The sequence below is a fragment of the Podarcis erhardii genome (genome assembly GCF_964252035.2).
Source record: "Podarcis erhardii genome assembly, chromosome: 1".
In the NCBI taxonomy this organism is placed as follows: Eukaryota; Metazoa; Chordata; class Lepidosauria; order Squamata; family Lacertidae; genus Podarcis; species Podarcis erhardii.
This window is the reverse complement of record NC_138497.1, coordinates 81,087,642-81,112,561: the sequence shown is the minus strand read 5'-3', so window position 1 is coordinate 81,112,561 and position 24,920 is coordinate 81,087,642. Positions and strand designations below refer to the sequence as shown.

The following is a 24,920-nucleotide window of genomic DNA, read 5'->3' as shown; positions in this document are numbered from 1 at the left end:
CACACCAAAGAGCACAATTTGGTTAACAGAGCTCAAATCTATAAAAAAAAGGCTGGGTGTCACATTAAAAAAGTAACTGAGTTCTTTGTCCCTTTATTTTGGCATAAGCTGTCATGCAGGAATCGCCAACGGCATGCCCTTCAGATGTTGCTGAGCCACAGCTCTCAACCGTGTGGACAATGCTTAGGGATAAGGAGAGTTGTGAGTTCAGCAACATCTGGAGAGCAGGAGCCATTTTTTGTTTTGTTTATGGGAAGATTGCCAGCAGTCCTCTTTGGGAAGGGGTGACGCAAAGTGAGGGGGAGAAAAGGGACATAATCACTCCTCACTGAAATGTAAAGTTGTGTGCTAAATCCAAGTTAATTTTTGGCGTACAGACTGAAGACAAAGATTTCTAGTAAGGAATAAAATGACATTTCTATAGTAACTGATTGATAGGGGCCGAGACTACAGGACATTCTAGCAAGACTTATTTATTCAGTTTGCTCTAGGTTTGACATACTTAACAAAACAAAGTTTTACTCTCACGAAAAGCCTTTACGCTACAACATTTTAGAACTTCCCTGGTGGTAGGGCTCTTGCGCTGGATTATCTCCTCATAACACTAACTCTGTCAGAATAGAGTCTATTGATGAATCTTGTTTCACCATTTTGAAAACACTGTTCCACATAATATACCCAATACCACATACAATTGCCAGAAGGCCCTTGGAACTGGACGTCAGTGTCCTGGCTGAACTATGGGAATGGAGACGCTCCCTCAGGTGTACAGGGCCGAAGCTTGAACAAGCTTTCAAGTCCCCTAGCTTGGAACACTTTGTTAAGCTAGATGATACACAAAAACAGGGGTGGGAGATGAGTAGAACAACAAGAACAAAAAGTACTAGACTTACCACAGGCAATCTACTACATTTGCAGCACCCTTTCTTCCTCAGTCTATCCGCTGAGAGACTTGGGTGCCTTGTCCTTAAAGCCCTTACATATTGTTGAGTCCCCTAACTTTTGGAGTCGGGGGGCAATTTGAAAATCTAATAAACTGTCGAGGATACAAGAAGATACCCACTTTGCAGAAGAAAAACTGGTGATGTTCAGAACTATGTAGCAGACAAAACACCTACACATCTGTAGCAGGAGACCCCCCCTTCATTACACCGTAATGCACAAGCACCACACACACACCTCCCACCATCCCGACCCTGGAGATGCCCCCTTCTAGAGGGACATCCCCTAAAAGCCTTCCGTAAATAAGGAAGCGCTAGCCTGACAGCTCCTCATAAAACCCCGTAATTTCTCATATATTTCCCCGTAACGCTCCACATCGCCCTATCTTTATTACGGGTAGACCGGCCGCCTGAACTCTAGATCAATCGGCGGCCACTTCAACCAATCAGCATTGTCGAACAGCGCCCCTTGCGGCGGCCACGCAGGTACTGCAGGCAGCAGGCCCTCGCCTTCCCCATCTTTGACAATCCTCAATACAAAGTTTCCGAGTTCAATTGACCGTGACTGATTTAATCAAAATGTTGCAAGCCGTTTCCGGAAAGCAAAAGTACTTTAAACCTCAAAGACCGTATTCTTCATAAATTCACCATAAATCGGCCGTACATCGGATTTTCACCAGACCGCTTTTCTTTTGCTCCATATTACAAGGACTATCAAAGGGGGGTGGCCTGATACTAGTCAGCCATAATCCCTCAACCGAGCAGTCACGTACTCGGCGACCCTTCCCAGTTGGCATGACCACCTGGATTGTTATCTCGATAAGCCCAGACGAAAGACTATCAAGAACATAATGAGTTGCATATACTAGTGTATTCTGCATGGACTCTGACAAAAGGACCATGACGGGATTTTCCCTAGGGGGCAGGAAACTGCGCCTTACCCTTTGTTTCCCAAGGATGACTCATGTGGGGGAAGAGTGGGGGGCTCCGACCAGGTGTCAGGATACTCAGATTACCTGCGCAGCCCCTCCTCGGCCCCTCCTATTTTTAATGTAGTCACGATGTAAATATGATGTATTTCTAGGGGTGTAGCTTAGGGGATTAGGAGCTAATAAAAGTTGGGGTCTTCTTTTGTTCGGGGCTTCCATCTTGCTTCACCTTGTGGGCGGTGGGAGTCCTGTCGCGACAGTCTTTCCAATAAAGACCAGGCCTACAGGCTGCTGATTTGCTTCAACGTTGCTCTGGTTGGTGTCTTCATTTGTTCCAAGGGAGCCCTCGGTTTTCCGGTAACAACATCCAAATCAAGTAAGAGACAAAAGAGGAAGAGAAGCCCCCCCCCCCCAAAGAAACATGTAACTTCCCCAAACAAAAACAGACACAACGCTGTTCATAAATAACTGGGAGGATTGAAGACCCCAGTTATAGAGGGTTCAACAGAGTGGAACTATAGCATGGAACTTCAACCCGGTGCCACGCAGTTTGATCATATTACACCAATTTTGCATCAGACACTTTAGTTACTCATTCCCAGGCTCAACTGAAAGGACTGGTACTGGCTTCTAAAGCCCTGAATGGTGTGGGACCAGGTTAGCTGAAGGACTACCAACACCATGGATGGGGAACCTCCATTCACAGCACAATGCAAGCCCCAAGGATCCACTGATACTTGGGTTTGAGTGTTTTGCACATAGAGCTATACAAGCCCCACAAATCTGATGATGGGCAGAGATCCCCCCCAAAAAAGTTTTTTATATTAGATTTCTTATTAGCTCTTCACTGTATGGTTCCAGGGTGGGTAACTGCAGTACATTCATGCAAACAAGTAAAACAGTTTATATAATATTATAAAAGCCAAATAAAATGATTTCAAGCAAAAGCAATAAGCTTCAGAAAAATGTCAAGGGACCTAGGAATAGAGTTAGAAAGCCACTACTCTCTATCTTTCACCAAAAATCATTATTCCACTCTTAGGTATATTCCGAATAAATGTGTAGTTTTACTAGCTTTCATAGGAGGATACAGTAGGGAATTCAAATCTGACTTATTGCACACTTGGCCAGTTTGTAATGAGAGAGCTTCTGGGTGGTTGCACTAGGCCCCTTAGGGACTGACTGTTCCATCTGTGTGCATCTTCATATGCATTTCTGAACATGTCAGCATATATTACAAACTTTAGCTAGGTATCAAATCATTTTTTTCCAGGTGATATTAGTCATTCATCGTATTATGGAGCCAACAGACATACGGTAATTACCATCTTGCCAAGGCCCTCTTAGGCTGGCAGGCATTCATGCTGTAGCATTTCCTCATGTGCACAGAAGCAATACTAACCCTCTGTAATTATCACTAGGAGACAGAATCACAAAGCAGCACAGCTTGGGAGAACAAGAGCTGCAAATTCAGTCATCGAGTTTAGCAAGTGGTTGCTGATGGAAAGAGCTACATCTCACTCTTCAGAAACTCATTTGAGTGAGCGGCAGATCCTTCATGACTGGGTTGGTGCAAGGCGTGCACACACACACACACACACACACACACACCAGTCTAGGGGGTAAACAGTAGAATCATTACAGAGTTCTTTGGAAATGCAAAGGTTGGCAAAAGGATACTCATTGCTCAGGAGGCAGTGCTCTTGTAGATAATTGCTGTGCACATCCTTTCAAATCAGCTCTAGGAAAAGGAGCAAAGCACCTTCAATCCTGTGCCATTACTAATGACTTCCAAAAGGGCCACTATTTCAAGTGCATTACAACTGAGCACTTGTTATTCACCCAAAATTGTGTAAGTAGTAGAGAAAAAGGAAACACATTCCCATCAACAGTCTTGACTCAACACCTGCAGTCTTAATGCAGATTAAGTACAAATTACATGGGAGCCTCTGTGGTCCGATTTATGCAGACAAAAGGAATGAAAGGATTTTGTTTGGTTTTGTTTTGCTGATGTTAAAGGAGATTCATGGGATTAAAAAAACCACACTGTACAAAAATTTGTTTCCAGTCATCTGACAAAGGGTCGTTCTTTCAAAATCCATAGCGACTGATTCATCTTTTTCCTTCCTGTTCTTCTGGCTATGTCATTATGCCAATTCAGATTTCAGCTGACGGGACAAGATTCCTCTGACACAATACATGAACGTTACTTTGACAAACAAGAAATTGTTATGAATGAGTGGGTTGTTGCTCCAAGGCCAATTTGATAGCCATACCTTCAATTTTCTAAGTCCACATGCAGATACAGAGTGTAGCAAATTGAGGAGCTGGAAAAAGGAAGATCCCTTCTTTGGGTTAAGACCACCTGCTCTTCAAAACACCAAAAATCTGCTCCAGGACAGGGATGTACATGTGTACATTTCCCTATGCCAGCCGATATCCCTGGTAGCATAGGGTGGCTTGCAAGCATTTGCCCCGGAGGGGGATAGAAGTATGTTTGCCAATGCAACACAAGGACCACCTGGCTCCTTTTGCCTACTAGTATCACACAGTTGCTAGTGCAAGAGGGGTCTGTGACAGGCAGCAACCACAATCTGCACAGTAGGCTACTGGTTTTTTAGGCCGAGGTGAAGCATGCATAATAGAGAATGCTGGAGAACTTACAATTCCAATAGACTCCCCTACTTCCAAAACAAATCAATGAAAATTACCGTATTTTTCGCTCCATAAGACACACTTTTCCCCTCCTAAAAAGTAAGGGGAAATGTGTGTGCGTCTTATGGAGCGAATGCAGGTGGGAGGCTCTGCTCAGCACTCCCTTTAAAGAGCCGTGTGGGGCTTTTCCCCGAGGAGGGAGAAGGGCAGCTCTGCTCAGTGCTCCCTTTAAATAATGTTTTTTTTCTTGCATTTCCCCCTCTAAAAACTAGGTGCGTCTTAGGTCAGATGCATCTTATGGAGTGAAAAATACAGTAGCTACCAACTGATTGATTAATCTCAAGGCTCACTTTTATAGCATGACCAGTAATATGATATTAGTCTGGATTCACAACTTTTCATCAAGGTTTGCTTAGCAACACAAATCGTGTTTAGCTACGTTCTGTGCCTAATTGCTGTTTTGGACATTGAAACTGAACACGCCTGCTAGGACAGATCTGGGCTTGTCTCTTCCAAGGAAACGGCCTTGGCATCCTCATGTCGGATAATCTTTGCTACCAAGACAAGGGCACTACTTCTTGTCCTTTGATACAGCAGTCCCCAGAGGCAGTTTCAAATAAGAAAAAAATACATTTGTTGCAATTATCACTTTAAAACCCTAAAGCTAGCTACTTCCATGTAAATAAAGCCAAGATAACTGCAATACTCCCATTAGATGGAGCCATGAAAAGTGAGTTTATGTACTGCCTTTGTCAAGATGACAGATTTCACCCTCCTCAAAATTTCAGAAATAACAATGTGAGCTGTAACATTCTTTGGTTTTACTGCCTTTCTAGGAAAGTCATAAAAATATCTGTCTTTTATTTACTTGACTGCAAATACATGTAACCTTTGTATGTCACACTGAAATCTAACTTTCTGAAGAAGTGAATCTGCGTTCTGATCTGGGCAGGTAAAAAAGGCTTGTCCCCAAGCTACTGAAAATCTGAGAGGATAACATTTAGGAACTGTGTGCTAAAACTAAAGGCTGGTAGTAGTTACATAAGACCAAACCAATTTTTTTTAAAGAAAGGCAGAGGAAGTCCCATAAAGTATTAATATAGTTTAGTCTGGCAATGATCCCTTTGGTTCATACTGAGCAAGAATTTAGTTCACATCATTCTTGCCAATTTGTTTACTTGTTCAGTTATTCCAACTACTGTCAGATTTGTTTTTCAACTGCCCTCTTTCTGTCTCACCATTAGCTTGGAAGAACCATTTGTGCTGGTGTGAAGTAAGAAACAGTTATAAACAGTCTATTATGACCTGAAGGCACAATGGGAAGAGATAAACCCAGCAGTATTGAAGTCTACTACAACCTCTTTCTTCATCTTAGTTGGAAGATTCGGTAAACACATGCATCCAAAATAAGCAAAGCAAAATTGCCCTGGTTATTTGATTTTTTTTTTAAAAAAAGTTATTGACAGTTTCAGCATTTAAACCTTTATTGCACAAGATATAAAACATTAAAATACCTTACAGATGCATTTTACATAGACATGACAGACAAAAAACAGCTGAGCGCCATAAGTGGTTCTACACAGCTTCAGTGCTTCTTCATACTGTTAGAGGCACGCAATGCTGCTTTGGTACCTGGAAGAGGTGGAGACTGCCAAACAGCTGAACTTGTGCGCTTGAAATACCTCGGCTTACTTTTGTAGAAGATAGCTTCTAGTTTAGGACTTAAGATTACTCCAAAGAACTTGTTGATATCTGGAGGGTTGTAGTATTGGTATGTAACAGCTTCATTAAGCTGAAGACCTGGGGAAACAAGCAGTTATTCTGTGAGTAATCCTTCAAGTAGCAACACATCTCCACTTGAAGCACTTCTACGTAGGGGAAAAAAATGTGAAACCCAATCTATGAGTGGACTCTAGCCAGCAGCTCAATTCAGCACTCAACGGATCTAGGTATGGCTCGGCCTACATACGGAATACCTCACTGTAATTATCCAATAGTCTCCACCACACAAGCAGACTTATCATTTTGATTCAAAAACCCCCAAAGGAATTAAAAAGCAAGTTTGTCAGATGACCAAATAGAGGCAGGCCTGTAGAACAGAAATTATATTTCAAGCTGGGCAAGTTGGCTACACGATGAATCCCCCCCCCCCCCACGTAAGATTTTATTAAAGCTTTTTCACAATACAAGAAACTAAATAAAAACAAAAACAGAGGAAGAAAGAAGAAAGTGCAGAGTCTTCTCTCAAAGGTAGTTCTTAACCCTTGCCACTCACAGAAAGCGGGGGACCCTCCCAGCTCTCACCTGGGGGTTAGCCTTTCTTCTCCCAGTCTCTCACCCCGGGAGATCTTCCCTTCCTTGCATCTCAATCAGGGTCCTTTGACCAACCATCCACCATCCAGAAAGAGCATCTCGTAGAGAGCAATGAAGCCTACATTGACTTTGCTCTCTCCGTAAGGTTGTGTAAAGGCTCTTGTGTTACCATCAGGGTCTTGTAGCAGAACTGAGCTCTGAGAGATTTGTTTATGTATTTATGTATTAGGACAGATGCAGCAAAAACCGAGAGGACCGTCAGAATCTGAAGCAAGAACCCTGTAATTTCAGTGATACCATTTTGCAGCCACTGAAAACTCACTCTTACCAGTGGCCCATGCAGGGATGGGTTTCCTGGGCTCGCTTTCATCATCCGTGGAGTCATCGCTATTCAAGTCCATTCCATAGTCATTGTGGTTGACTTTGAGGGACTTGGTACCTTTCAGACCTTGGGGGCTCATTTGACTAGAACGGGCAGCAGGAGATTTCTGTAATAAAGAGGAGACCTGAATGGATTGGTTAATGTTACAGGTGCAGCAATTTGCCAACAGGGCTCGTTGGCTATACATCTTCCAGTTCCAATGTTTCGACCTGTGCCTTTTTAAGTTTCTTATTATGCAAGCACCTCAAATGACACTGTGGATGTGTCCTCCGTGATCATTAATCACTATGGAAAGCTTATGATTACCATACCTAGAATATTTAATATGAATATGGATGCTCTAATGTGCTTGAAGTTTTTTTTTTATTTTCTGTAATGTGTGTATATTATTATTGTTTATTAAATTTATATACTGCCCTTCATCCAAAGATCTCAGGGTGGTTCACAAGATAAAAAAACAGAATACAATCACAAATAAATAGTTAGAAACAAAGCAAAGCAAAACAAAAACACTCATCCCAAATACATTTAAAAGGCCATAGAATATTAATCAGCCCAAGACCTGGTTGAAGAGAAACATTTTTATCTGGAACCTAAAGATATATAATGACAGTGCCAGGTGAGCTTCCCTGGGAGAAGCATTCCACAAGCAGGGAGCCACTACAGAAAAGGCCTGTTCTTGTGTTGCCACCCTCCGGACCTCTTGCAGAGGAGGCACACGAAAAAGGGCCTCAGATGATGGTTGCAGAGGCCAGGTTGGTTTATAAAGGGAGAGGCGGTCCTTGAGCTATTGCGGGCCTGAGCCATTGGTGGTACAAGTCCAAAAGATAAATAGCTAGGGAGATGCTGGTGACTGCGTCACAGAACTAAAAGGCACCAGCTATGCAAGTTCCTAAAAATTAAGGCTTGAGATTGGTAGTTCCAGTTTGTCTATCACAATATGCCACCAGGGAGTGGCTACTTCAAGAATGAATACATGAATGTACATAATGCAAAAGCGGCCAGTTACATTATACGTCGGAACTGAGCTTGTTCCAACATGCTGACACTTTGAAACACCATGAAGTCTAGGACTTCATGGACACACAAGGGCATTGCTATATATAGCACTCACAGCTTCCTCCTTAACTGGCTGAAAGAAAATAACTCCAGGTCTAACCAGAACAATGCTGAACTGCATTTTTGCTGGCTTCTAGTAATCAATCCTTCTCCAGTGCTTTTGTGAGTTATTGGAGCCGCACACCAGATACTCACAAGGCAACATGGGGGATTATGAAGCTTCACCTCCCTCATTCTGGTTGCTGCCAGGCTAAATGGAATAGCATACTGGTAAGTGTGTGTGTATAGGGTGCGAGATACCATTGCTCCAAAGTAACCCCCTCAGTATTAAGAAGTACTGCTTCTTCTAAGTCCTTCCTATGGTGGTGCTACAGCCAGTACATTTTTTCTTAAAAAAGGTTTAGGGGGTTCTCTCATTTTGACTCAAGAAAATCACCATTTTATAGTTCAAATTGGGAAAAATAAATACAGTAAATGGACAAAAGTACAAAGATTCACAAAATATTTAGGGGTATGCGTCCCCCCAGAAAAAAAGCACTGACAACAGCCATGGAAGGGCTGCCCTTTACCAGTCTTCTTTGATAACAGCAATCAAACAGCTTAGTTCTTCATATTCTCATGCCCCCTTGTGCTCATTTGTCAGAACTGCAGCACCTTTAGAATTCATGTCTGCTTATTGCAGCATAAACAGCTGCAGGTTTCTTCCAATATGTATTCAAAAGAGTGTTATTTTCGATGCCTTGCCTCCTTCAAAGAGGAAGTTAGTGCACAGCCTCAGGAAATGCTTAATAATGCAGCATCTGGGTCACAAAACTCACTCAAAACCCTATGCCAGTGACAGCCAAGCGGCTGTGCTAGAAGGCGTTGGTAAGGTAAGGAGAGAAGAGAAATAAAAGGTCCCCAAGTTGGAGGCATTTAACACATTCAGCAATATACAGCCTGGCTGTTCTTGATCTGCTTTAATCACAGTGTAGGCCCTAATGATGCTTTGAGGTACACTACATAGCAAGGACAACTGCTTGCTCTATAGCCAACAAGTGAGGGGAACTGCAGAAACATAGACACTGCCCCATCCCCAAGTGCTTACTTAACAGGCAAAGGGAAGGGAGGGGCAACAGAAAGCAATTTTGGACTGCATCTGCCCACTGCTCAGGGCATAGGCAGAGTGAATATATCTCTGAGCATAAAACGGAGGACTGCTTTTAATTTCAGTTACTGAAAAGGTGTCACAAGTTTGTGAGATACCAATGGACATCCAAGTCATTTCCCAATTCAAAGCCCAGGTATCTGACCACAGGCCTCAACTATCTATTGCTTACCTGGGCAGTTATATTCAACCATTTATTAGTAGCAGGAACTGTGTCCACCTGCACAGCTTTCTTTTCTTGCTGCAGCTCGTCTAGGCGGGTAGAATTCTGTTCATCCTATTGGCAAGATCAGATTTATTAGCTGACCATTCTACAATGGTCTTTGATTCCATCCACTTCACCCAGACTGCATTGAAATTTAGTAGGGTAGCCTCTTCACCAGAAGGCACCAGCAGCTATTTTTTGTAAAGATGCAGAGGGTCTTCAAAAAACAATTTTCTTTTCAGAAAAATCCATTAAGATGCTCCACTAATAAGTCCATTAACTCTTCCCACCTGCTCCCCCATCATCAGTGAAGCATAATTATGATTGCTACCTTTCCCCTGGGTGACTCCCCAGACACCCATCCCATTCCCCGAAGAACAAATATAAGCGTAAACTCAGTTCTCTTGTAGAGCATATCGTGCAAAAAATGTGCACAAACCTACAATCTGGTTCAGTATGGTGGGATACATAGCTGCACAAGATTAACACAGCACTTTACAGAATTTAAATGGTGTCAGACAAGAAAATACTCAATTCAAGCAGTTCCCATCAGCAGTACAAGGGACAAGTTGATGTCCTGCATTTTCAAAATGCATCTGCTAAAATTAGAGGGATTTGTTTACATAGCTGCTGGCAAGTGGGGCTTTATGCCCACCCCCACTTCAAATCCTGGCTTTCCAATTCCTTGGCGTACCTTCAGATTTTCTTCCTCTTCTGTAACTACTGCTAGCTCCTGGGGTCTCACCAATTTCTCTTTATCATGCTGTCCATGGTGTCTAAAAAGTGAAAGGAGAGCATACATAAGCATGTTTACTTATGACTGGATTACTAGCAAGTCTGTGTTAGGACTGCAGCTTTAAGCACTTTCCCTTAATTACAAAATGCATATATTACCCCAAAGAAAGCCATATGGTTTTAGAACTGGCCCTTTTACATACAATTTTGGAAAGTCATCAGAATTGCATCTACACCATTCCATCAAGTGTTCCTAGGGTCATCCAACCTTGTAACCAAGGAAGCAAAGTCCTCACCCTTTCCCCTGTTTTGTGCAATTGTGCTCCAGCATTTTCTTAATTTCTCCAACGGTCTTCCACTCTCGATTTTTGTGCCCTTCTTCCTGAAACAAGGAGTACAGAATCAGCACCCACCACAAACATGAAGAGCAGGCAGGGAAATGCCAAATCCCTGTAGTGAAGTGTTTCTCAACCTTGGGTCCCCAGATGTTGTTGGGCTACACCTTCCATCATCCCTGAACTCTGGCCTTGCTAGCTAGGGATGATGGGAGTTGTAGTTCAACAACATCTGGGGACCCAAGGTTGAGAAAGGCTGCTGTAGTGCAACAAAGAGAACTCTGCCCCATTATATTTAACTGCTCCTTATGTACACAACAGGAATTGTATTAAGAGAGGTTTTATTGTAACAACAAGGTTTATTAAAAAACTAAACAGCCAAGCAGAATGCTTTAGAAACAAACCAAGCAGTTCAGACAATACTTCTCAATTCTCACCCATACGTGCAGCGAAAACCACAGTGGGACTTGGGTACTTTTTTCATGGCTCCCCAGGAGATACAGAAGGTAATGCCTGAGCTAGAGGATTTTGCATTTAATATGTCTGAGGGCATGTGGCAATGGTATTACCTCTTAGAATAATAGAATCATAGAGTTGGAAGAGACCACAAGGGCCATCGAGTCCAACCCCCTGCCAAGCAGGAAACACCATCAGAGCACTCCTGACATATGGTTGTCAAGCCTCTGCTTAAAGACCTCCAAAGAAGGAGACCTTTAAGCAGAATGAATGCTAGGAAGCTAGATGCAAAGACATTCGGGTAGGTTTTAAAAACCTACATATTCTCACCACCAAGAGTCCTTCCATATTTTGCTCACTCCTCACCCCTTCTGACAACTCCTTATGGCCTGGCTTTGCTAATAGGAACCAGCAGGTCAGTGGAGATTTAAATGCATCTTCCTCTTTCCAAGGAGACCTCCAGGGTTTGATACTTCAGGCAACGGCAATGCACTTTTCAGGATTACAATAAGACGTTGCTCAGGAGTTTGACTATTTCAGTCTCCAGCATGCAGGGCTTAATCCTCTGCCTCAGTTTCATTCTCTTCTGTACACCCTTTCACTTAACATTCAGTACAGTGCTCACCATCTGAAGCACCTTCTGTTTTCGCGCTTCTGCTTCCCCCATTTTCTTAGTAGATATTCTTTTCTTGGTCTTTTCCTCTGCTACTTTCTCTTCCCGCACCTGTGTGAAAGATCCTTTCATATTTTAGTTTTCATATTTCAGACCTCAAGACCATACTGAATAACAATTCATATAGTATCTGGGAAGTGGGGGGGGGGGGGAGAGAGAACAGAATCCAGTTAAGAATTGTCAACCCTACATGCCTGTGAAGTACTGATTTGAGTTTATGATCTCAGTGCCGAGAACTAAGTGCGATCCTGTAGTCAGTGCCAGACCAGAACTGAAGAGACCCAGGTTCAAATCCCCACTGGGTGCAGCTCATGAGGTGACCTTGAGCTAGTTGTAGCCTCTCAGTCTCCCTGGCCTCACAGGATTGCCAGGAGCAAGGCTAGGGAACCAAGTGCCCTCCATATGTTCTTGAACATATCATCATTACCTTGGGTCACACAGGCTGGGGCTGATGTGAGTCAGAGTCCAGCAACATCTGGGCAAAAGTTCTTCAGCTCTTGTTAAAAGGCCAAACCAAGAGTAGCCAATGTGGTGCTTTCTGGATATTGTTGGACTGCAACTCCCATCAGCCTCAGTCAGCATGGCCAATAGTCAGGGATAATGGGAGCTGTATTCCAGCAACATCTGGAGGGTACCACATTAGTGACCCCTGGCTTACATATACAGTGGTACCTCTGGTTACGTACTTAATTCGTTCCAGAGGTCTGTTCTTAACCTGAAACTGTTCTTAACCTGAGATACCACTTTAGCTAATGGGGCCTCCTGCTGCTGCCACACTGCCGGAGCACGATTTCTGTTCTCATCCTGAAGCAAAGTTCTTAACCCGAGGTAATATTTCTGGGTTAGCGGAGTCTGTAACCTGAAGCGTATGTAACCTGAAGCGTATGTAACCCGAGGTACCACTGTATACAAAGAATTAACGTTGGGATTGGTAGCCTATTTAATAAAACATAAAACCACATCTCTCAGAATGGATGACACAACATACCAATAGGAATCCGCTTACATGCTCTGACTACTGTCATTAAAAGGCTAGGAAGAAAATGGGACCACCTCCCACCTTCTCGCTCCTTTCTTCATGTTGAGATAACTTCTGCTCCATTCTCCTTCTCTTTTCTTCCCCCATCTGCTCCACCCGTTCTCGAGCTTGCAGTGTCTTTCTTAGACGTTCTTCCCGCTTTCTGTGAGATATAGAGAAATAGGTGTGTTTATAGTAGAGGCTGGGGAACCTTAGGCCTGGCACAAAACCCCAATTTGGCAAGCAATGCTACTTCCCCACACCACGTCCACCAGGCCCATACCTGACATGATATGTGGTATCAGGTATGGGGCAGGCAGGGAACGTGCCACAGGAAACCGTAGCATGCACTCCCAATTGTTCATTAGCAAGGAAGGCTTGCTATCATGGCCAATCAGCCCACTGGAAGTAGCTGCAGTACAGAGCTCCCCATGGGGAATTTGGTAGTGCTGCCAATCCTTGTAGAAAGCAGGGCTTGAACCAGCTGATCAGTGGTAACTTAATAATAATAATAATAATAATAATAATAAAATATTATTATTATTACTATTAATATTATTATTATTTACTTATATCCTGCCCATCTGACTGGATTGCCCCAGCCACTCTGGGCAGTTTCCAACATAATGCAAAAACGCAGCAAGCCTTGCTTGACTTCAATTTTCCTTTGTTAGCATGCTGTACCACCAAGGAAAAATGGTTCATCTGACATCATAGCGATCTCAGGAGATTGACTGTTTCCCCCACCCCAACAAATATAAATGAAATACATTTTCAGTGCTATGAAGAGTTTACACCCATACGTCCTGCCATATTTGAAGAGAGTTCTCTCTTCCTTTGGCATGACCTCCCCCCCCCCCCACAGGCCACCTATGGTCCGCCTGCCCATCACCTGATGCCACCAGGCTGTTGATTCTTCCCTAGCTTGCATTCAAGCTGGCGATGCAAAGGAAGAATCAGGTCCTCGCTGAGAGTGCACTCCTGAGTCGCCTCCTTCCTTTTAGCTGCAACATGAACTTCCTCAAGATGGACATCATATGCCAGGCTTGGGAAAGGTGGTGTAATTTGTATAAATGGCCTGCCATGCCTAGCTTAGACTGCAGGCTGGACTTATCTAGGTGAATGGCCCCCAGTTATCCAAATGGGAATGAGGGTGAACAGCTACCTACAGCCTTATCTCTTCTAGTCGCCGCTTTTTTTCTTCCTCAACTTTCTGCTTCCTCTGCTGCTCAGCTTCTTGCTTTTTCCGCAAACTCTCAAGACGCTGTCGCTCCTTTGCCTATGATGTGTAGAAAGTTTAGACTACTTCCGGTTGTGGCAACCATTTATTATTATTATTATTTATTATTATTATTATTATTATTATTATTATTATTATTATTATTATTATTATTAATTGACCCACTAACCAAGAAAAGCAATGTTTTCTCCAACCTCACTACCACGAGTTAAAGCCAGATCAGTATGTGTAGCAGTACTTAGGTACGTGAAACACCAAAACCTTCTGAAAAGAGCCATATGCAGCTAAAATGGGTAGCACATTTAGGGCAGTTAAGTCTTTTAAAAAATAAATAAATTCCCAGGCCACAAAATGAGAAAAATAGTTACTTACAACAAACTCTCCCTTTGGTAGGATGAATATGAAAAGGAAAGGAAAGACAAGTTACTTAGTTTCCAAGTCTAAATGCTAACTAACCAGTTCATTAGAGTGATTCAAGAACAGTTCCTTCTGCCTTAGTAAAGCAAAGGCTTGTGAGAAGATGCAACATGGGCACCGGGGCCCGGCAAGTAACTTCTTTACCTTATCAGTTATAACAGAGGAGAGATGAGACAAATAAATCCCAATTTGCTGCCTTAAAGCTATCAAAGATCCCAAGTTCCACAGCAGGAATGGGAATTAAATTAAACCAAACCAAAGCTGGAAAGTCCAGCAAGCTTAATTTTGAAGAGATTTCAGCCATGCTTCAGATAGGACAAAGGGCAGAAGATGATGGCTTGGTCTGACTGGTGACCTCCCAAATTGGTTTCCCCAAGAGTAAGGCAGACCGATCGAACCCACATGCACAAGTGGAGGAAGAAACGTCTCTTGCTGGTATGCGCTGGAAATTTCCCACGAGGCCACTTACAAAATGACAGTCCTAGCCCCAACCTCACATCTCTCAGTGTGATAAAAGGATGCATAAGCCCACACTATTAGTTCACCAAACCCAATCCAGCTGGCAGCAGTTCTGCAAGGTCTCAAGCAGAGGTCCCTTAGCCCTGCTATGCAAGGTAACTGCAGCTGCCAGGAGCTCAGGGTGTAGCAGACTTTTAACTTGAGCAGCATCCTTGACTCTTACCTTGGAGGTAGGCTTACTGGGGGTGCCACGTTTGATGAGATTTTTCATGACACTATTGTGGCCTGCAGACCCTGGGGATTTGAGTAGCTGGCTCTTCTGTATTGTCTGGAAGAAGTTTTTGAAAGGCCGTGCGATCTGTCGGAAGAGTATGGATGTTCTTAGTGGCTGGCCAGTGATGTGGCATCAGAAAAGGGCCATTATGTTGCCCTTGGCATTTACTTACCTTGCCTGGGCCAGATAAGGGCTTGTTTGCAGGAGATGTGGGTTTGTGACTAGGAAGAGAAGCGCCTCCATCCTGTGTGTGCTGGCCAGCAGGCAGTTCATCCATTGCTTGTTTATAACTCTGGCTCCTGAAAAGAGCATGAAGTGTATACATAGCAATCCCAATTACATAAATTATCCTTGCTGTCAGAGATCTGAAGACTCCCAACGATTCAGCAGGATCAAAAGGTTTTGGGCCTCTTACTCAATGTCCTTTTAGAGGTCAAGGTGCCCTATAAGCTCTCCAGTGAAGCTCAAAGAAAATTGGGGAGGGGGGAGGGATTACAGAGGAAACCACAAAAAACAAACAAAAACCTAGCAAGCACAAAAAACAAAAAACCTTCTATATATTTTTGAATCCAAAATTTCGGGCTCTTCAGATTAGAGTAAAATAACACCTTGATATAGTAACATGTTCAAGAATATACAGTTGTCCTTGGAAGTAGAACGGAATCCGTTCCAACTTCCAAAACGTTCGGAAACCAAAGCATGGCTTCTGATTGGCTGCAGGAAGCTCCTGCAGCAAATTAGAAGCTGTGGAAGCCCCGTCGGTTCGCAAACCGGAACACTCACTTCTGGGTTTGTGGCGTTCGGAAGCCAAAACATCTGAGTACCAAGGCATTCAGGATCCAAGGTACGACTGTATACTGTTATGCCACATGGTTTCATGACAGCCAATTTTGCCTGACACTTCCAATTTTGTGTCAATGTACATAACACGTGTTAAGCTTACCCAGCTATCCAAATTTCCTCTGATCTGTTATACTAGGAGATTTTCATTATGGAGCTTTTACCAGTAAAGATAACAGACTGCATACTATTTCTAAGTCCACCCACCTGCCAACGGTGACCCACTGAGTGGGGGGATGGGGGGGATAAGAAAAGAGAGAAGAATCTGGCTCACTGGCTGGACCTATCCTGGAAGAACTCATCTCGCAGAACAAAGATAAACTTTCATCAGATATACTTGTGTAACCAATACCTAACACAAGGCATCATAATACCTTCCAGGAGAACTCTTTCTACCTGAAACAACTTTTGGTAACTGCACTGATTGGAAACTGAGGTGGATTGAATCCAAGCTGAAAAGAAAAAAGAGAGGCCACACCAGATTATGCTCCCAAAAGAAAACATACCGTATATTCTGCAATTGCTCATGGGGACAGCTCTGGGCTGAATAGTCAGCTCCACAGATGTGGGTGTCAGTAATTTTAGTTTCAGCTGTTTCTGTGGAGAAGGCACAATTAGTTCAATGAAGGGTATTTTCCTGAAACAGTATCACAAAAGCCACCCTCAACTGATGGCAGCTAAGGTTAGGTGGAAATCGTACCATGGGTGCAACGTGTACTCTAGACCAGTGTTTCCCAACCTTGGGCCTCCAGCTGTTTTTGAACTACAATTCCCATCATCCCTGACCACTGGTCTTGCTAGCTAGGGATGATGGGAGTTGTAGTCCAAAAACAGCTGGAGGCCCAAGGTTGGGAAACACTGCTCTAGACAATGCTAATCTAGGCATAGTATCAGTATGCCAGGATTCAGGTCTCTTGTGCCTGAATCCTTTCCATTGGAAGAACAAGATGCTAAGCATTTATGCAGGTTAACTTATATGACAGTTCCCCTTTATTCTAAACTTGGAAACACAACCCATATAATTAAAATTCTAAAGAAACAAAAATAGATTTTTTTACATAAAAAGAAAATGATTCATAACGATGCTATAGTGGGTTGATGGCAACTTCTACTTTCATTTGTTTCTCAAAGTTATATGCTGCGCAGGCAGCTTTGATTGCATGAAGCTGTTTACCTTTACTGCATGATTCCCCTTGCTGCATCTCAAGTGGAACTGGACTTTGCAGAGTGCAACAAATATTCAGACTAGGTGCACCCAGAGCACAAGTCATATTTTGTAGTGTGTTCAAAGCCTAAAGGAAAAAATAATATTTTAACACTAGAGTGAGAGTCCTTCCACAAGGTTGAGTGAGCTGAATCCTAGATGAAGCACATGCATAACTTTTATTAAAAGGTAAAGGACCCCTGACAGTTAAGTCCAGTCATGAACGACTTTGGGGTTGCGGCACTCATCTCGCTTTACAGGCCAAGGGAGCCGGCGTTTGTCCGCAGACAGTTTTTTCCAGGTCATGTGGCCAGCATGACTAAGCCGCTTCTGGTGCAACGGAACACTGAAACCAGAGCAACTCACACAAACAGTAAAATAAGCACGTGCCATTTTTCACGAAGAAAGATAAAAGAGAGAAGAATATTAAAAGACTATTTCCAAGAAAGCAGCTATATAGCACTCAGTGAGGGAACCCAACCAAAGTCAAAGAAATATTCAAACACCAGAAGCAGGAGTCTTGGGATTAGTTTATACTATTAGAAGATCAAATAAAACTTTCTTAGACTAGCACTACAGGCAGTGGTGTCATGGGGGAGAAAGGAGAGAAGACATGCTTATTCAATTGCTCTCCTAAACAAAGCCTTCCTCCACATAAAAGCTAAAATATCTGGGCAAAGGGTTCAGTGTGGTCATGTAGGTTGGGCCTACCTGGCTTAGAAAAGACACAGAGTCAGAGATATGTAAAGTTGAAAGGGGCCACATGGGTCATCTAGTCTAACCCCCTGCGATGCAGAAATCTTTCACCCAACATGGGGTTCTAACCCACAACCCTGAGATTAAGAGTCTCGTGCTCTACTGACTGAGCTGCCCCTCTATAACATACCAGCGGTGCTGTCTTGTTTAGGCAAATTAAGGTGAAAAATATCCCAACACAGTAGCAGCCAGCCATACAGACTTAATTACTTGCACTAGTTAAGATGGATAATGTCTGTTCAGTTGCACAAAAGGTGATAGTTCTATCTTGACATAAGAACCTAAGTCCCTGCAATGAGATACTTTTACAAGTCTAATCTGACACCCAAAACAGAAAACAGGGGTGGCAAATAAAAACTTCTTCCCAAGACCACACACAAGTGTTAAGACTCAGAACCTCCAAGAGGCTCATGTCTAAGGCCCTAATTTACTTCTCTACCTGACAGATACAACACTTAGTTTTCCTCTGCATTTTTCACAAGTCTCCAAGTTTTGTTTGGATGCCTTTTAACACGGAGCATCTATCACTAGCCATCCTGACAGAACTAACTGGCCGGTCCTCTGATCCAACCGACAGATTCGTACAAGATTATGAGGGAAAGTGATCTGAACTAAAGCAGGTGCAAGGAAAGAGCAGGCAATTCACCAAGTGTAACCCAGTGGATAGCTTATCAATACCTTACCTCACCGGTTTCAGCATTCTGTGCCAAAAAAGGCCTAAGGAGAGGCATTTTGACAAAGCGTTACCCATCCCAACAGAGATCAAAACAATGGCTGCATGAGCAGATTAAAACCTTAAGGCACTTCCAAAGAACAATTGATGGGCTACTTGAACAGAAGTTGAATCTTCTGATAGAACAAAGCTGAAAGAATTGTGTCCCCAGGTCTACCAGTCTACTTTTTAATGCCCTTCAGGGTGCAACTTCAGAAGTTTAAACTGAACATAAGACTCCAAGGAAAGGTAAAGACTTTTTGCAGAGCCACTGGTCTTAAAGTGGACAGTAGAAAACAGGAATGGAGAGCTTGTAGACCTCCACATGTTGTTGGACTCTGGCTCCCATCATCACTGACTGCTGGCAATGCTGGTTGCAATTGATGTTGCAATGACATTAGGAGGCCCACTGGTTCCCCAGTCCTGGTGTAAAATGACTTTAAGCTATACGTTTATTTGGAGCCTCATAGCTGTCAAGAGAGCAATGACCAATCCTTTAGTCAAGTGTGCCAGAAACACATCCAAAGTGTTAAATAAGCACCATTCAAGAATATATCACAACACATATGTATGCAATGAACCTCTTTATACCCTGGGGACATTTTACCAGTAGATTCCTGAGCTGAGGAGCAGATCACCACATAAATCTGGGAAGGTGAGGAGTATAGGCCAGACAACTAGGGCTTTCTTGTCAATTAGGACCAAAAGCTCCCTCTGCCAGTTGTGACCTTAGTCAAGAACCAAAGTGCAACAGAGCCTTGAGACTGAGGCTACTCCCAGTCTTTGCTCTTCCACTGTAAACTACAGACAGAACCGCAACTCATTTTCCACATTATGAGTATTTTTCTTCAGTGTACATTCCACTAGGATCCATCCACACTAGAAGGCATGACATAGATGCTGTGGGTAGGGTGTTTGATGCTCAACACACATTAGCAAAACACTTGTGATAGGTGCCATTTTATGATCCTGTTTGTTTTGTTTTAACTGCCACTAAGACAATTTTCCAGGTAGGGGTATTTTGGGTTTGGTATTTTTTTATAATGAAAGAGATATAGTGCTAACACATCACTATGCTATAATGTTAACATTTAAAATGAATTAAAAGGAAAACATATTTCTCTTATTTCCATTTTAGCAACCTTTATAATGGCACTGGTCAGATTTTTTTTAAAAAAAACTCTTTTTTTAAAGTTAAAGTTATAGCAGAATCTTCCAAAGGGCTTTGATTTCTGTCTGTTTGCTAAAGCTTGCTCACCTATGTTTGCTAGTTTCATCATCCATGAATATATCAATGGAATTGTGGCCTGGAGAATAAAAAAGTTAAAGAAAACCATTAGTTGAACAAATGCTTGAAGGGTAAAAGTGTGGTTTGCTTCTATTCCTCCCATTAGCAACTCTGTCAGTCTAAGAGGCAGAACTTTAAACATATCAACAAGTTCTGCTACAGTGAATGGTGTATATGTGTGTATTCTCTCTGGTTTATGCACATACACATGGACAGAATTAACATACCAGCCCATTTGCTACTTGTTTTCATTCAGCACTTTCACTGTGCATGACAAAGAGCATAGTATGCCACAGGTTTTATTAAATCAGTGTTAGTTAAGGGGAGATGTGAGGCATCAACTATTAAGGAATACCAGTGTACTTTTCAGCATAGTTCCTAGCCTGAAAAAAGAAGGCAAATACACTGTGTGTACCAGGGTTAGATATCAAGTTTTGAAGGCCCTCCAATTAGGAAGTGACCCCGCACTTTCTATATAAGCAGCATATTGGAGATGCCAATTTCTTTCCCATATGTCACAAACTTAAGGCTACATATTGACAGCTTGTAGAGCCTTACATCCCAGAAGTGAACTGAATTGTCTTTACTTACAGCTTACTTGACTAGAGGTAGATGAGGAGTCCCAAACTGCTTTCTTCTGAGCAACGCTCTTGTGGATGGATTTCCGAATCATGCTTTTCCTTTTGTTGGCTAGTGAGTATTTCTCCGCGAGTGACACCCGCCTGCTCTTGCGAGGTCTATTTGGAGCGGGGTGGCTTGACTGAGAGTCTGCAGAAGTTCCAGTGTTGTTCTTTAACCCTCGGGAAAACTCTCCCTCGGGCACCATATTAGTGACTAGTTCTTGGGCAGGAAAGTCTTCAATTTCACACATTGCTTTTTCATTCAAAGAAGTGTTTGGAGTGGATGTACGCATTGATCTGACAGCATCTTTTTCTGTGTTTCCCGGATCAGTTGTGTCTGTCAGCACCAGCGCAGAGCTATTTGCTACACCTGCAGCCTCTGTAGCCCCAGGCCTAGCAACTGAACAGCCACTAGAACCCACAGTGATGATTTCAGGGTCTCCATTCATCTCCTCATTCAGTTTTCCTGATAATTCACTATTTTGGCTACAGTCAGTACCAAGTGTTCCACCGCCTGCTGGATACACAGTCAACTTGTCACACTGTACTTCTGAAGTTGGTTTAGCAACAGAGCAGGCCGCAAAACCAGAAATGGATCTTGCCATCCCGACATCAATTTTTTTCAGTTTCTCTTCACATGGGGACAGACACTGAGAAGGTACTATCTTTACACTGCTTCGTCTTCTAGACAGTCTTAAAAGAGAAACAAGCAAATAAACTTATTGTTAAAAAATTTTAAAATCTAAAAAAAAAGTTTATTCTATGTTAAGCCACAGGGTGGCACCAGATACTGGGATACAAATTTCAGATATTCCACAGATCTTTTCTCCACTAGAATTGAGTGCGACCACACCAAATTCCTCCATTTTCTTTGTAGTGTTATAGACAGGATAAACCTAGAAATTAATGAATGCTAGGATTTTGATTATTTGTGGTATGAAGGGAGAATGCAAGCTGCAAAGGAATTCCTGGGCTGGCTTACGCAAACCAGCCTGGCTGTGAGAAGAGGAGACCTGCTAGCATTACAAAAAGGTGTTGAGGGGCCACAGAAGGATCCTTTGGCCTGGGGAGTCAGATGTCACAATGGTTGCCAGGGTAACTGTGTGTTTGAGGGGCCAGGAAAGGGGAGCTTTGAAACAGGGGCTTCTGGGCAGAAGGAGGAGGAAGTGAGGCTGAGATCCACCTTAGAGAAGGGGACGAAAGGTTGCCTGCAATGCCGTGGGCCATGCTGTACGATCTAGACTCCCTCTATGCAGGTTGAAGGTGTAAATAGGCAAATAAACCCTATTTCTTAAAGCATGACAGTGTCTGCCGTGCCTTCCATTCTCCAAAGGGACACAGACCTTGCATGTGTGCCTGTGGCCCCATGCACTCTTGCCACTGCTTGGCAGAGAGAGGGGCAGGCACTGGGCTTTTGTAACAATAGGTTACTCCACTGAATAGTTATTGTCCTTATTAGGTGCCCAGCGCAGGGTAAAACTAAGGCTTGATTTAAGCACTGCATGGTGCTGGCTGACAAGTATAATCTTGAAACAGAGAGAGGAACATGATATTAGCAAAACCTGGGGACAACCACTTTAGCAAGTTATAATTCAGTCCTAGGCAAGTACAGAATTGATATAGCTCTTTTAAATACACATAGATGAACATCTAAAAATATTATATCTCTGTGACCTCTGACTGCAATACCTTTTTCTAGTTATTTCCTTATATTCATCCTTAAAACATGAAGATCGTTTCTTCTTTCGATACTTCTTTTGAGAAGGCGTTCTGGGCATCAGCTCAGGCTCAGCACTGAAGTTGCTATTAAAAACAATCTACTGAATAAATGAACTGAACCAAAATAAAAAATAAAGATTGCAAGTTGCATTCAATGTTTGGCATATTCAGAGGAAACCCACTGAAATTAATGGACATTACCAATCCATTGCTCCCAATAGGTCTAGTCTAGCCTCAGCAAAGTTTAGCTGGATTCAATACAATATGCTGGTCCCTATTTCAGAAGAAAATCTTAAATATTATACTGCCATTCTAGCAGGCCAGAACATGTTGCAATACCAGCCAGTTGATAGTAAAAGAATAATATATTCATATGTATTTATCACAGTGACAGCCACTGAATCCACATGCAGAAAAGCCCCTCAAACAGTCAGTCCTAAACTTCTGATGCAAATACCCAGCTTATGCCAGGAGCAGAATAAAGCAAAAACAAAAAACAAAACCCACATGCCAGAGAGACAGCCTTGATTTCCATCAGACTGGTACTCTGCATTTTTTAAATCTCTTAAGAATAGTGCAGAAATTATGGCACTGGTGGAAAAAGTCATATTCCCCTTTTATAAGATGCCTGGGATTCAAGGGTCAAAGCCTAAGCCTACCTATCAAACATCTTCAGGGCTTCGTCCTCGATTTCCCGCAACCACACCAAGCATTTATGTTCAGCATTGAACAAGAATTCTGTGAACTTCCGGCTACAAACATCTAGAAGATGAGTGGGGCCTCCTGCCTCTGCCATGGCACTGGTTAAAACAGGAGAAAAATACATTAATAATTGCATTCTGCATTTGATTGCATAGTGATTTCCTCCTAGCAGCAGATAATATTGACAACTAACCAATTTTCTTACAAACGTGCTTGTCTGAGTCTACCATGAAAACTGAAGTTGAGCGAGAAAGCTAACACGCCAGAAAGACAAATGAAGAGTAACCATCAACTTATACATATGTAATGTTAAACAACTTACATCATGCAAAATCAGTAATAGGGAGAAACTAGGAAGCCAACGCTGCCCGGGTTTTCAATACGGTTAGGAACGGTTACTTTTCAACTAGCCTGATTAGATTTTGCTTTTAGAAGAGTTAGATTAAGCGCCATTACGTTTGCAAATTGTTTGACTCCTTTGCTGCTTGCCAGGGGCTGAATGGGGAGAGAGCTTCCTGGGTAATATAAGAAAGGGAAAAGAGGATGAGCGCAAGCCGCTCCCTCCCTACCAAGATAAAGGAGTCGAGCAAAGCTGGAGGAAAATGCTCAAAACCTGCTTGTTAATAGCAAATCCAAGGAAACAAACTTAAGTTCTCCGTCGGTTGCCCAGAAAGAGGCAAAGTGCAAACCCTGCACCCTGCAGGGAGCACACCTAAAACTTGCACGGTAAGTGCCTGAATTCTTAAAAACGACACAGCAGCACGCCCTCCGCCCGCCTCAGCATTCGAAGCGAGCGCCCGCCCCTCGCGCGCCTTCTCACCCCTTCCGCAGCGCAGCTACATCGCGGCTCACGCGCAGAGGGCGGATTATACGAATAGACGACGCCTATTGGCTGCAGCCTTTGTAAGTTAAATCTTAAAGAGGACGTTGCATCCCCACCCCATTGAACAGCAGCCGGACCGAGATGAACAAGAAGACGGATTCTTTCCTAGTTTGTCAAGCCCCGAATTCGAGATTTTTAAAAATAGTACAGACCAGACCATTCCTTTGTTCGATGACGGGACCATTTGCTTATTTTTGAATTTTGATGCGGGGGGCGGGGGAGGAATGAGGGCACAGCTACTTATTGGAGACAAAGGAGAAGTCGGGGACTTTATGGGAGCTGGGACTGGGCAGCTGGACCAACAAAGAAAGGCGGTCGTGCTCTTGTAAGCTCACATTTGTGTCCGTGCGCCGCGATGGAAAGGAAACGAGAACGTTGTCCTACCAATGCAAACGCAAATATGTCGGGGCTGTTAAAGCCCTTTTAAAGTGCAGCGGTGAAGGTTTTCTTCCCAGACGTGCCCCATTTTTTGTTATTTCCTGCTGAAAACCCCCCGAAGGCCAACAGCCTCAGGTTGCATCAAGAACGAACGGCTACCTCCGGTTTACCCGCGCTGATGTTTAAATCCCCCAAGTTTGAAAGCGCCAGTCACCTCCACCCGCCCGCCTTCCCACCCGCCGTCCCTCCAGCACGAAGCGGAAACTCAAAGCCAGGCAGTGAGCCGGAGGAAAGACTTCCGAGCCCTTCCCCTCCCGTCTCGCCCAGTCGCGTCTGAGCCAATAGCAGGCGCCGCTCTGAAAAACCGCGCTTCCCATTGGAGCGCGGCGGCGGTGACGCTCTTTGAAAATAGGAGCGGGCGGCGTGCCTGACGTACCGAACCCTGGGCGGTTTTACTCGTTTGGCGTGAGGTGCTCTCCGGCTCGTGCGGCGGCCGGACAAGCGGGACCTGCGGCGGAGCGACGGGGGCCCAACCCACCCAAGTGAGTTTACAAGCCGAGGCGGGGGGAAAGCGGGCGCG

The 24,920-nt window shown here is 43.5% G+C and overlaps 1 protein-coding gene across 4 annotated transcripts; it reads right to left on the bottom strand.

Annotated features, from left to right (window-relative positions):
* Positions 1–6,100: 6,100 nt before the first annotated feature.
* LOC309349407 (inner centromere protein B-like) lies at positions 6,101–23,730 on the bottom strand. Of its 4 annotated transcripts, none has more exons than XM_081875349.1 (19): positions 23,398–23,730; positions 23,037–23,177; positions 22,348–22,461; positions 20,630–21,351; positions 20,009–20,057; positions 18,722–18,755; positions 17,253–17,370; positions 16,585–16,675; positions 15,411–15,537; positions 15,188–15,322; positions 14,461–14,472; positions 14,018–14,127; positions 12,891–13,011; positions 11,783–11,881; positions 10,663–10,748; positions 10,326–10,407; positions 9,599–9,703; positions 7,167–7,326; positions 6,101–6,325 (listed from the first exon to the last, which is right to left on the bottom strand). In XM_081875349.1, exons 2-19 carry the CDS (start codon positions 23,171–23,173, stop codon positions 6,111–6,113), a joined length of 2,517 nt encoding a protein of 838 aa, XP_081731475.1. In that variant the 5' UTR covers positions 23,174–23,177; positions 23,398–23,730; the 3' UTR covers positions 6,101–6,110. The 4 variants fall into 4 exon arrangements, with proteins under 4 accessions (XP_081731475.1, XP_081731474.1, XP_081731472.1 ...); XM_081875348.1 differs by having other exon boundaries at positions 23,402–23,730; XM_081875346.1 differs by lacking the exon at positions 23,398–23,730 and having other exon boundaries at positions 23,037–23,321.
* Positions 23,731–24,920: the final 1,190 nt, after the last annotated feature.

What these genes read in the sequence shown, in the direction of transcription:
- LOC309349407 (XM_081875346.1), bottom strand. Translation starts at nt 23,215, where the DNA reads ATGCAATTATTAATGTATTTTTCTCCTGTTTTAACCAGTGCCATGGCA. An exon ending in GATGAAACTAGCAAACATAG is followed by an intron (nt 18,756 to 20,008) that starts GTGAGCAAGCTT and finishes GCCTCTCCTTAG; the next exon opens with GCCTTTTTTGGCACAGAATG. An exon ending in GGTTGAATATAACTGCCCAG is followed by an intron (nt 7,327 to 9,598) that starts GTAAGCAATAGA and finishes TCTTTATTACAG; the next exon opens with AAATCTCCTGCTGCCCGTTC.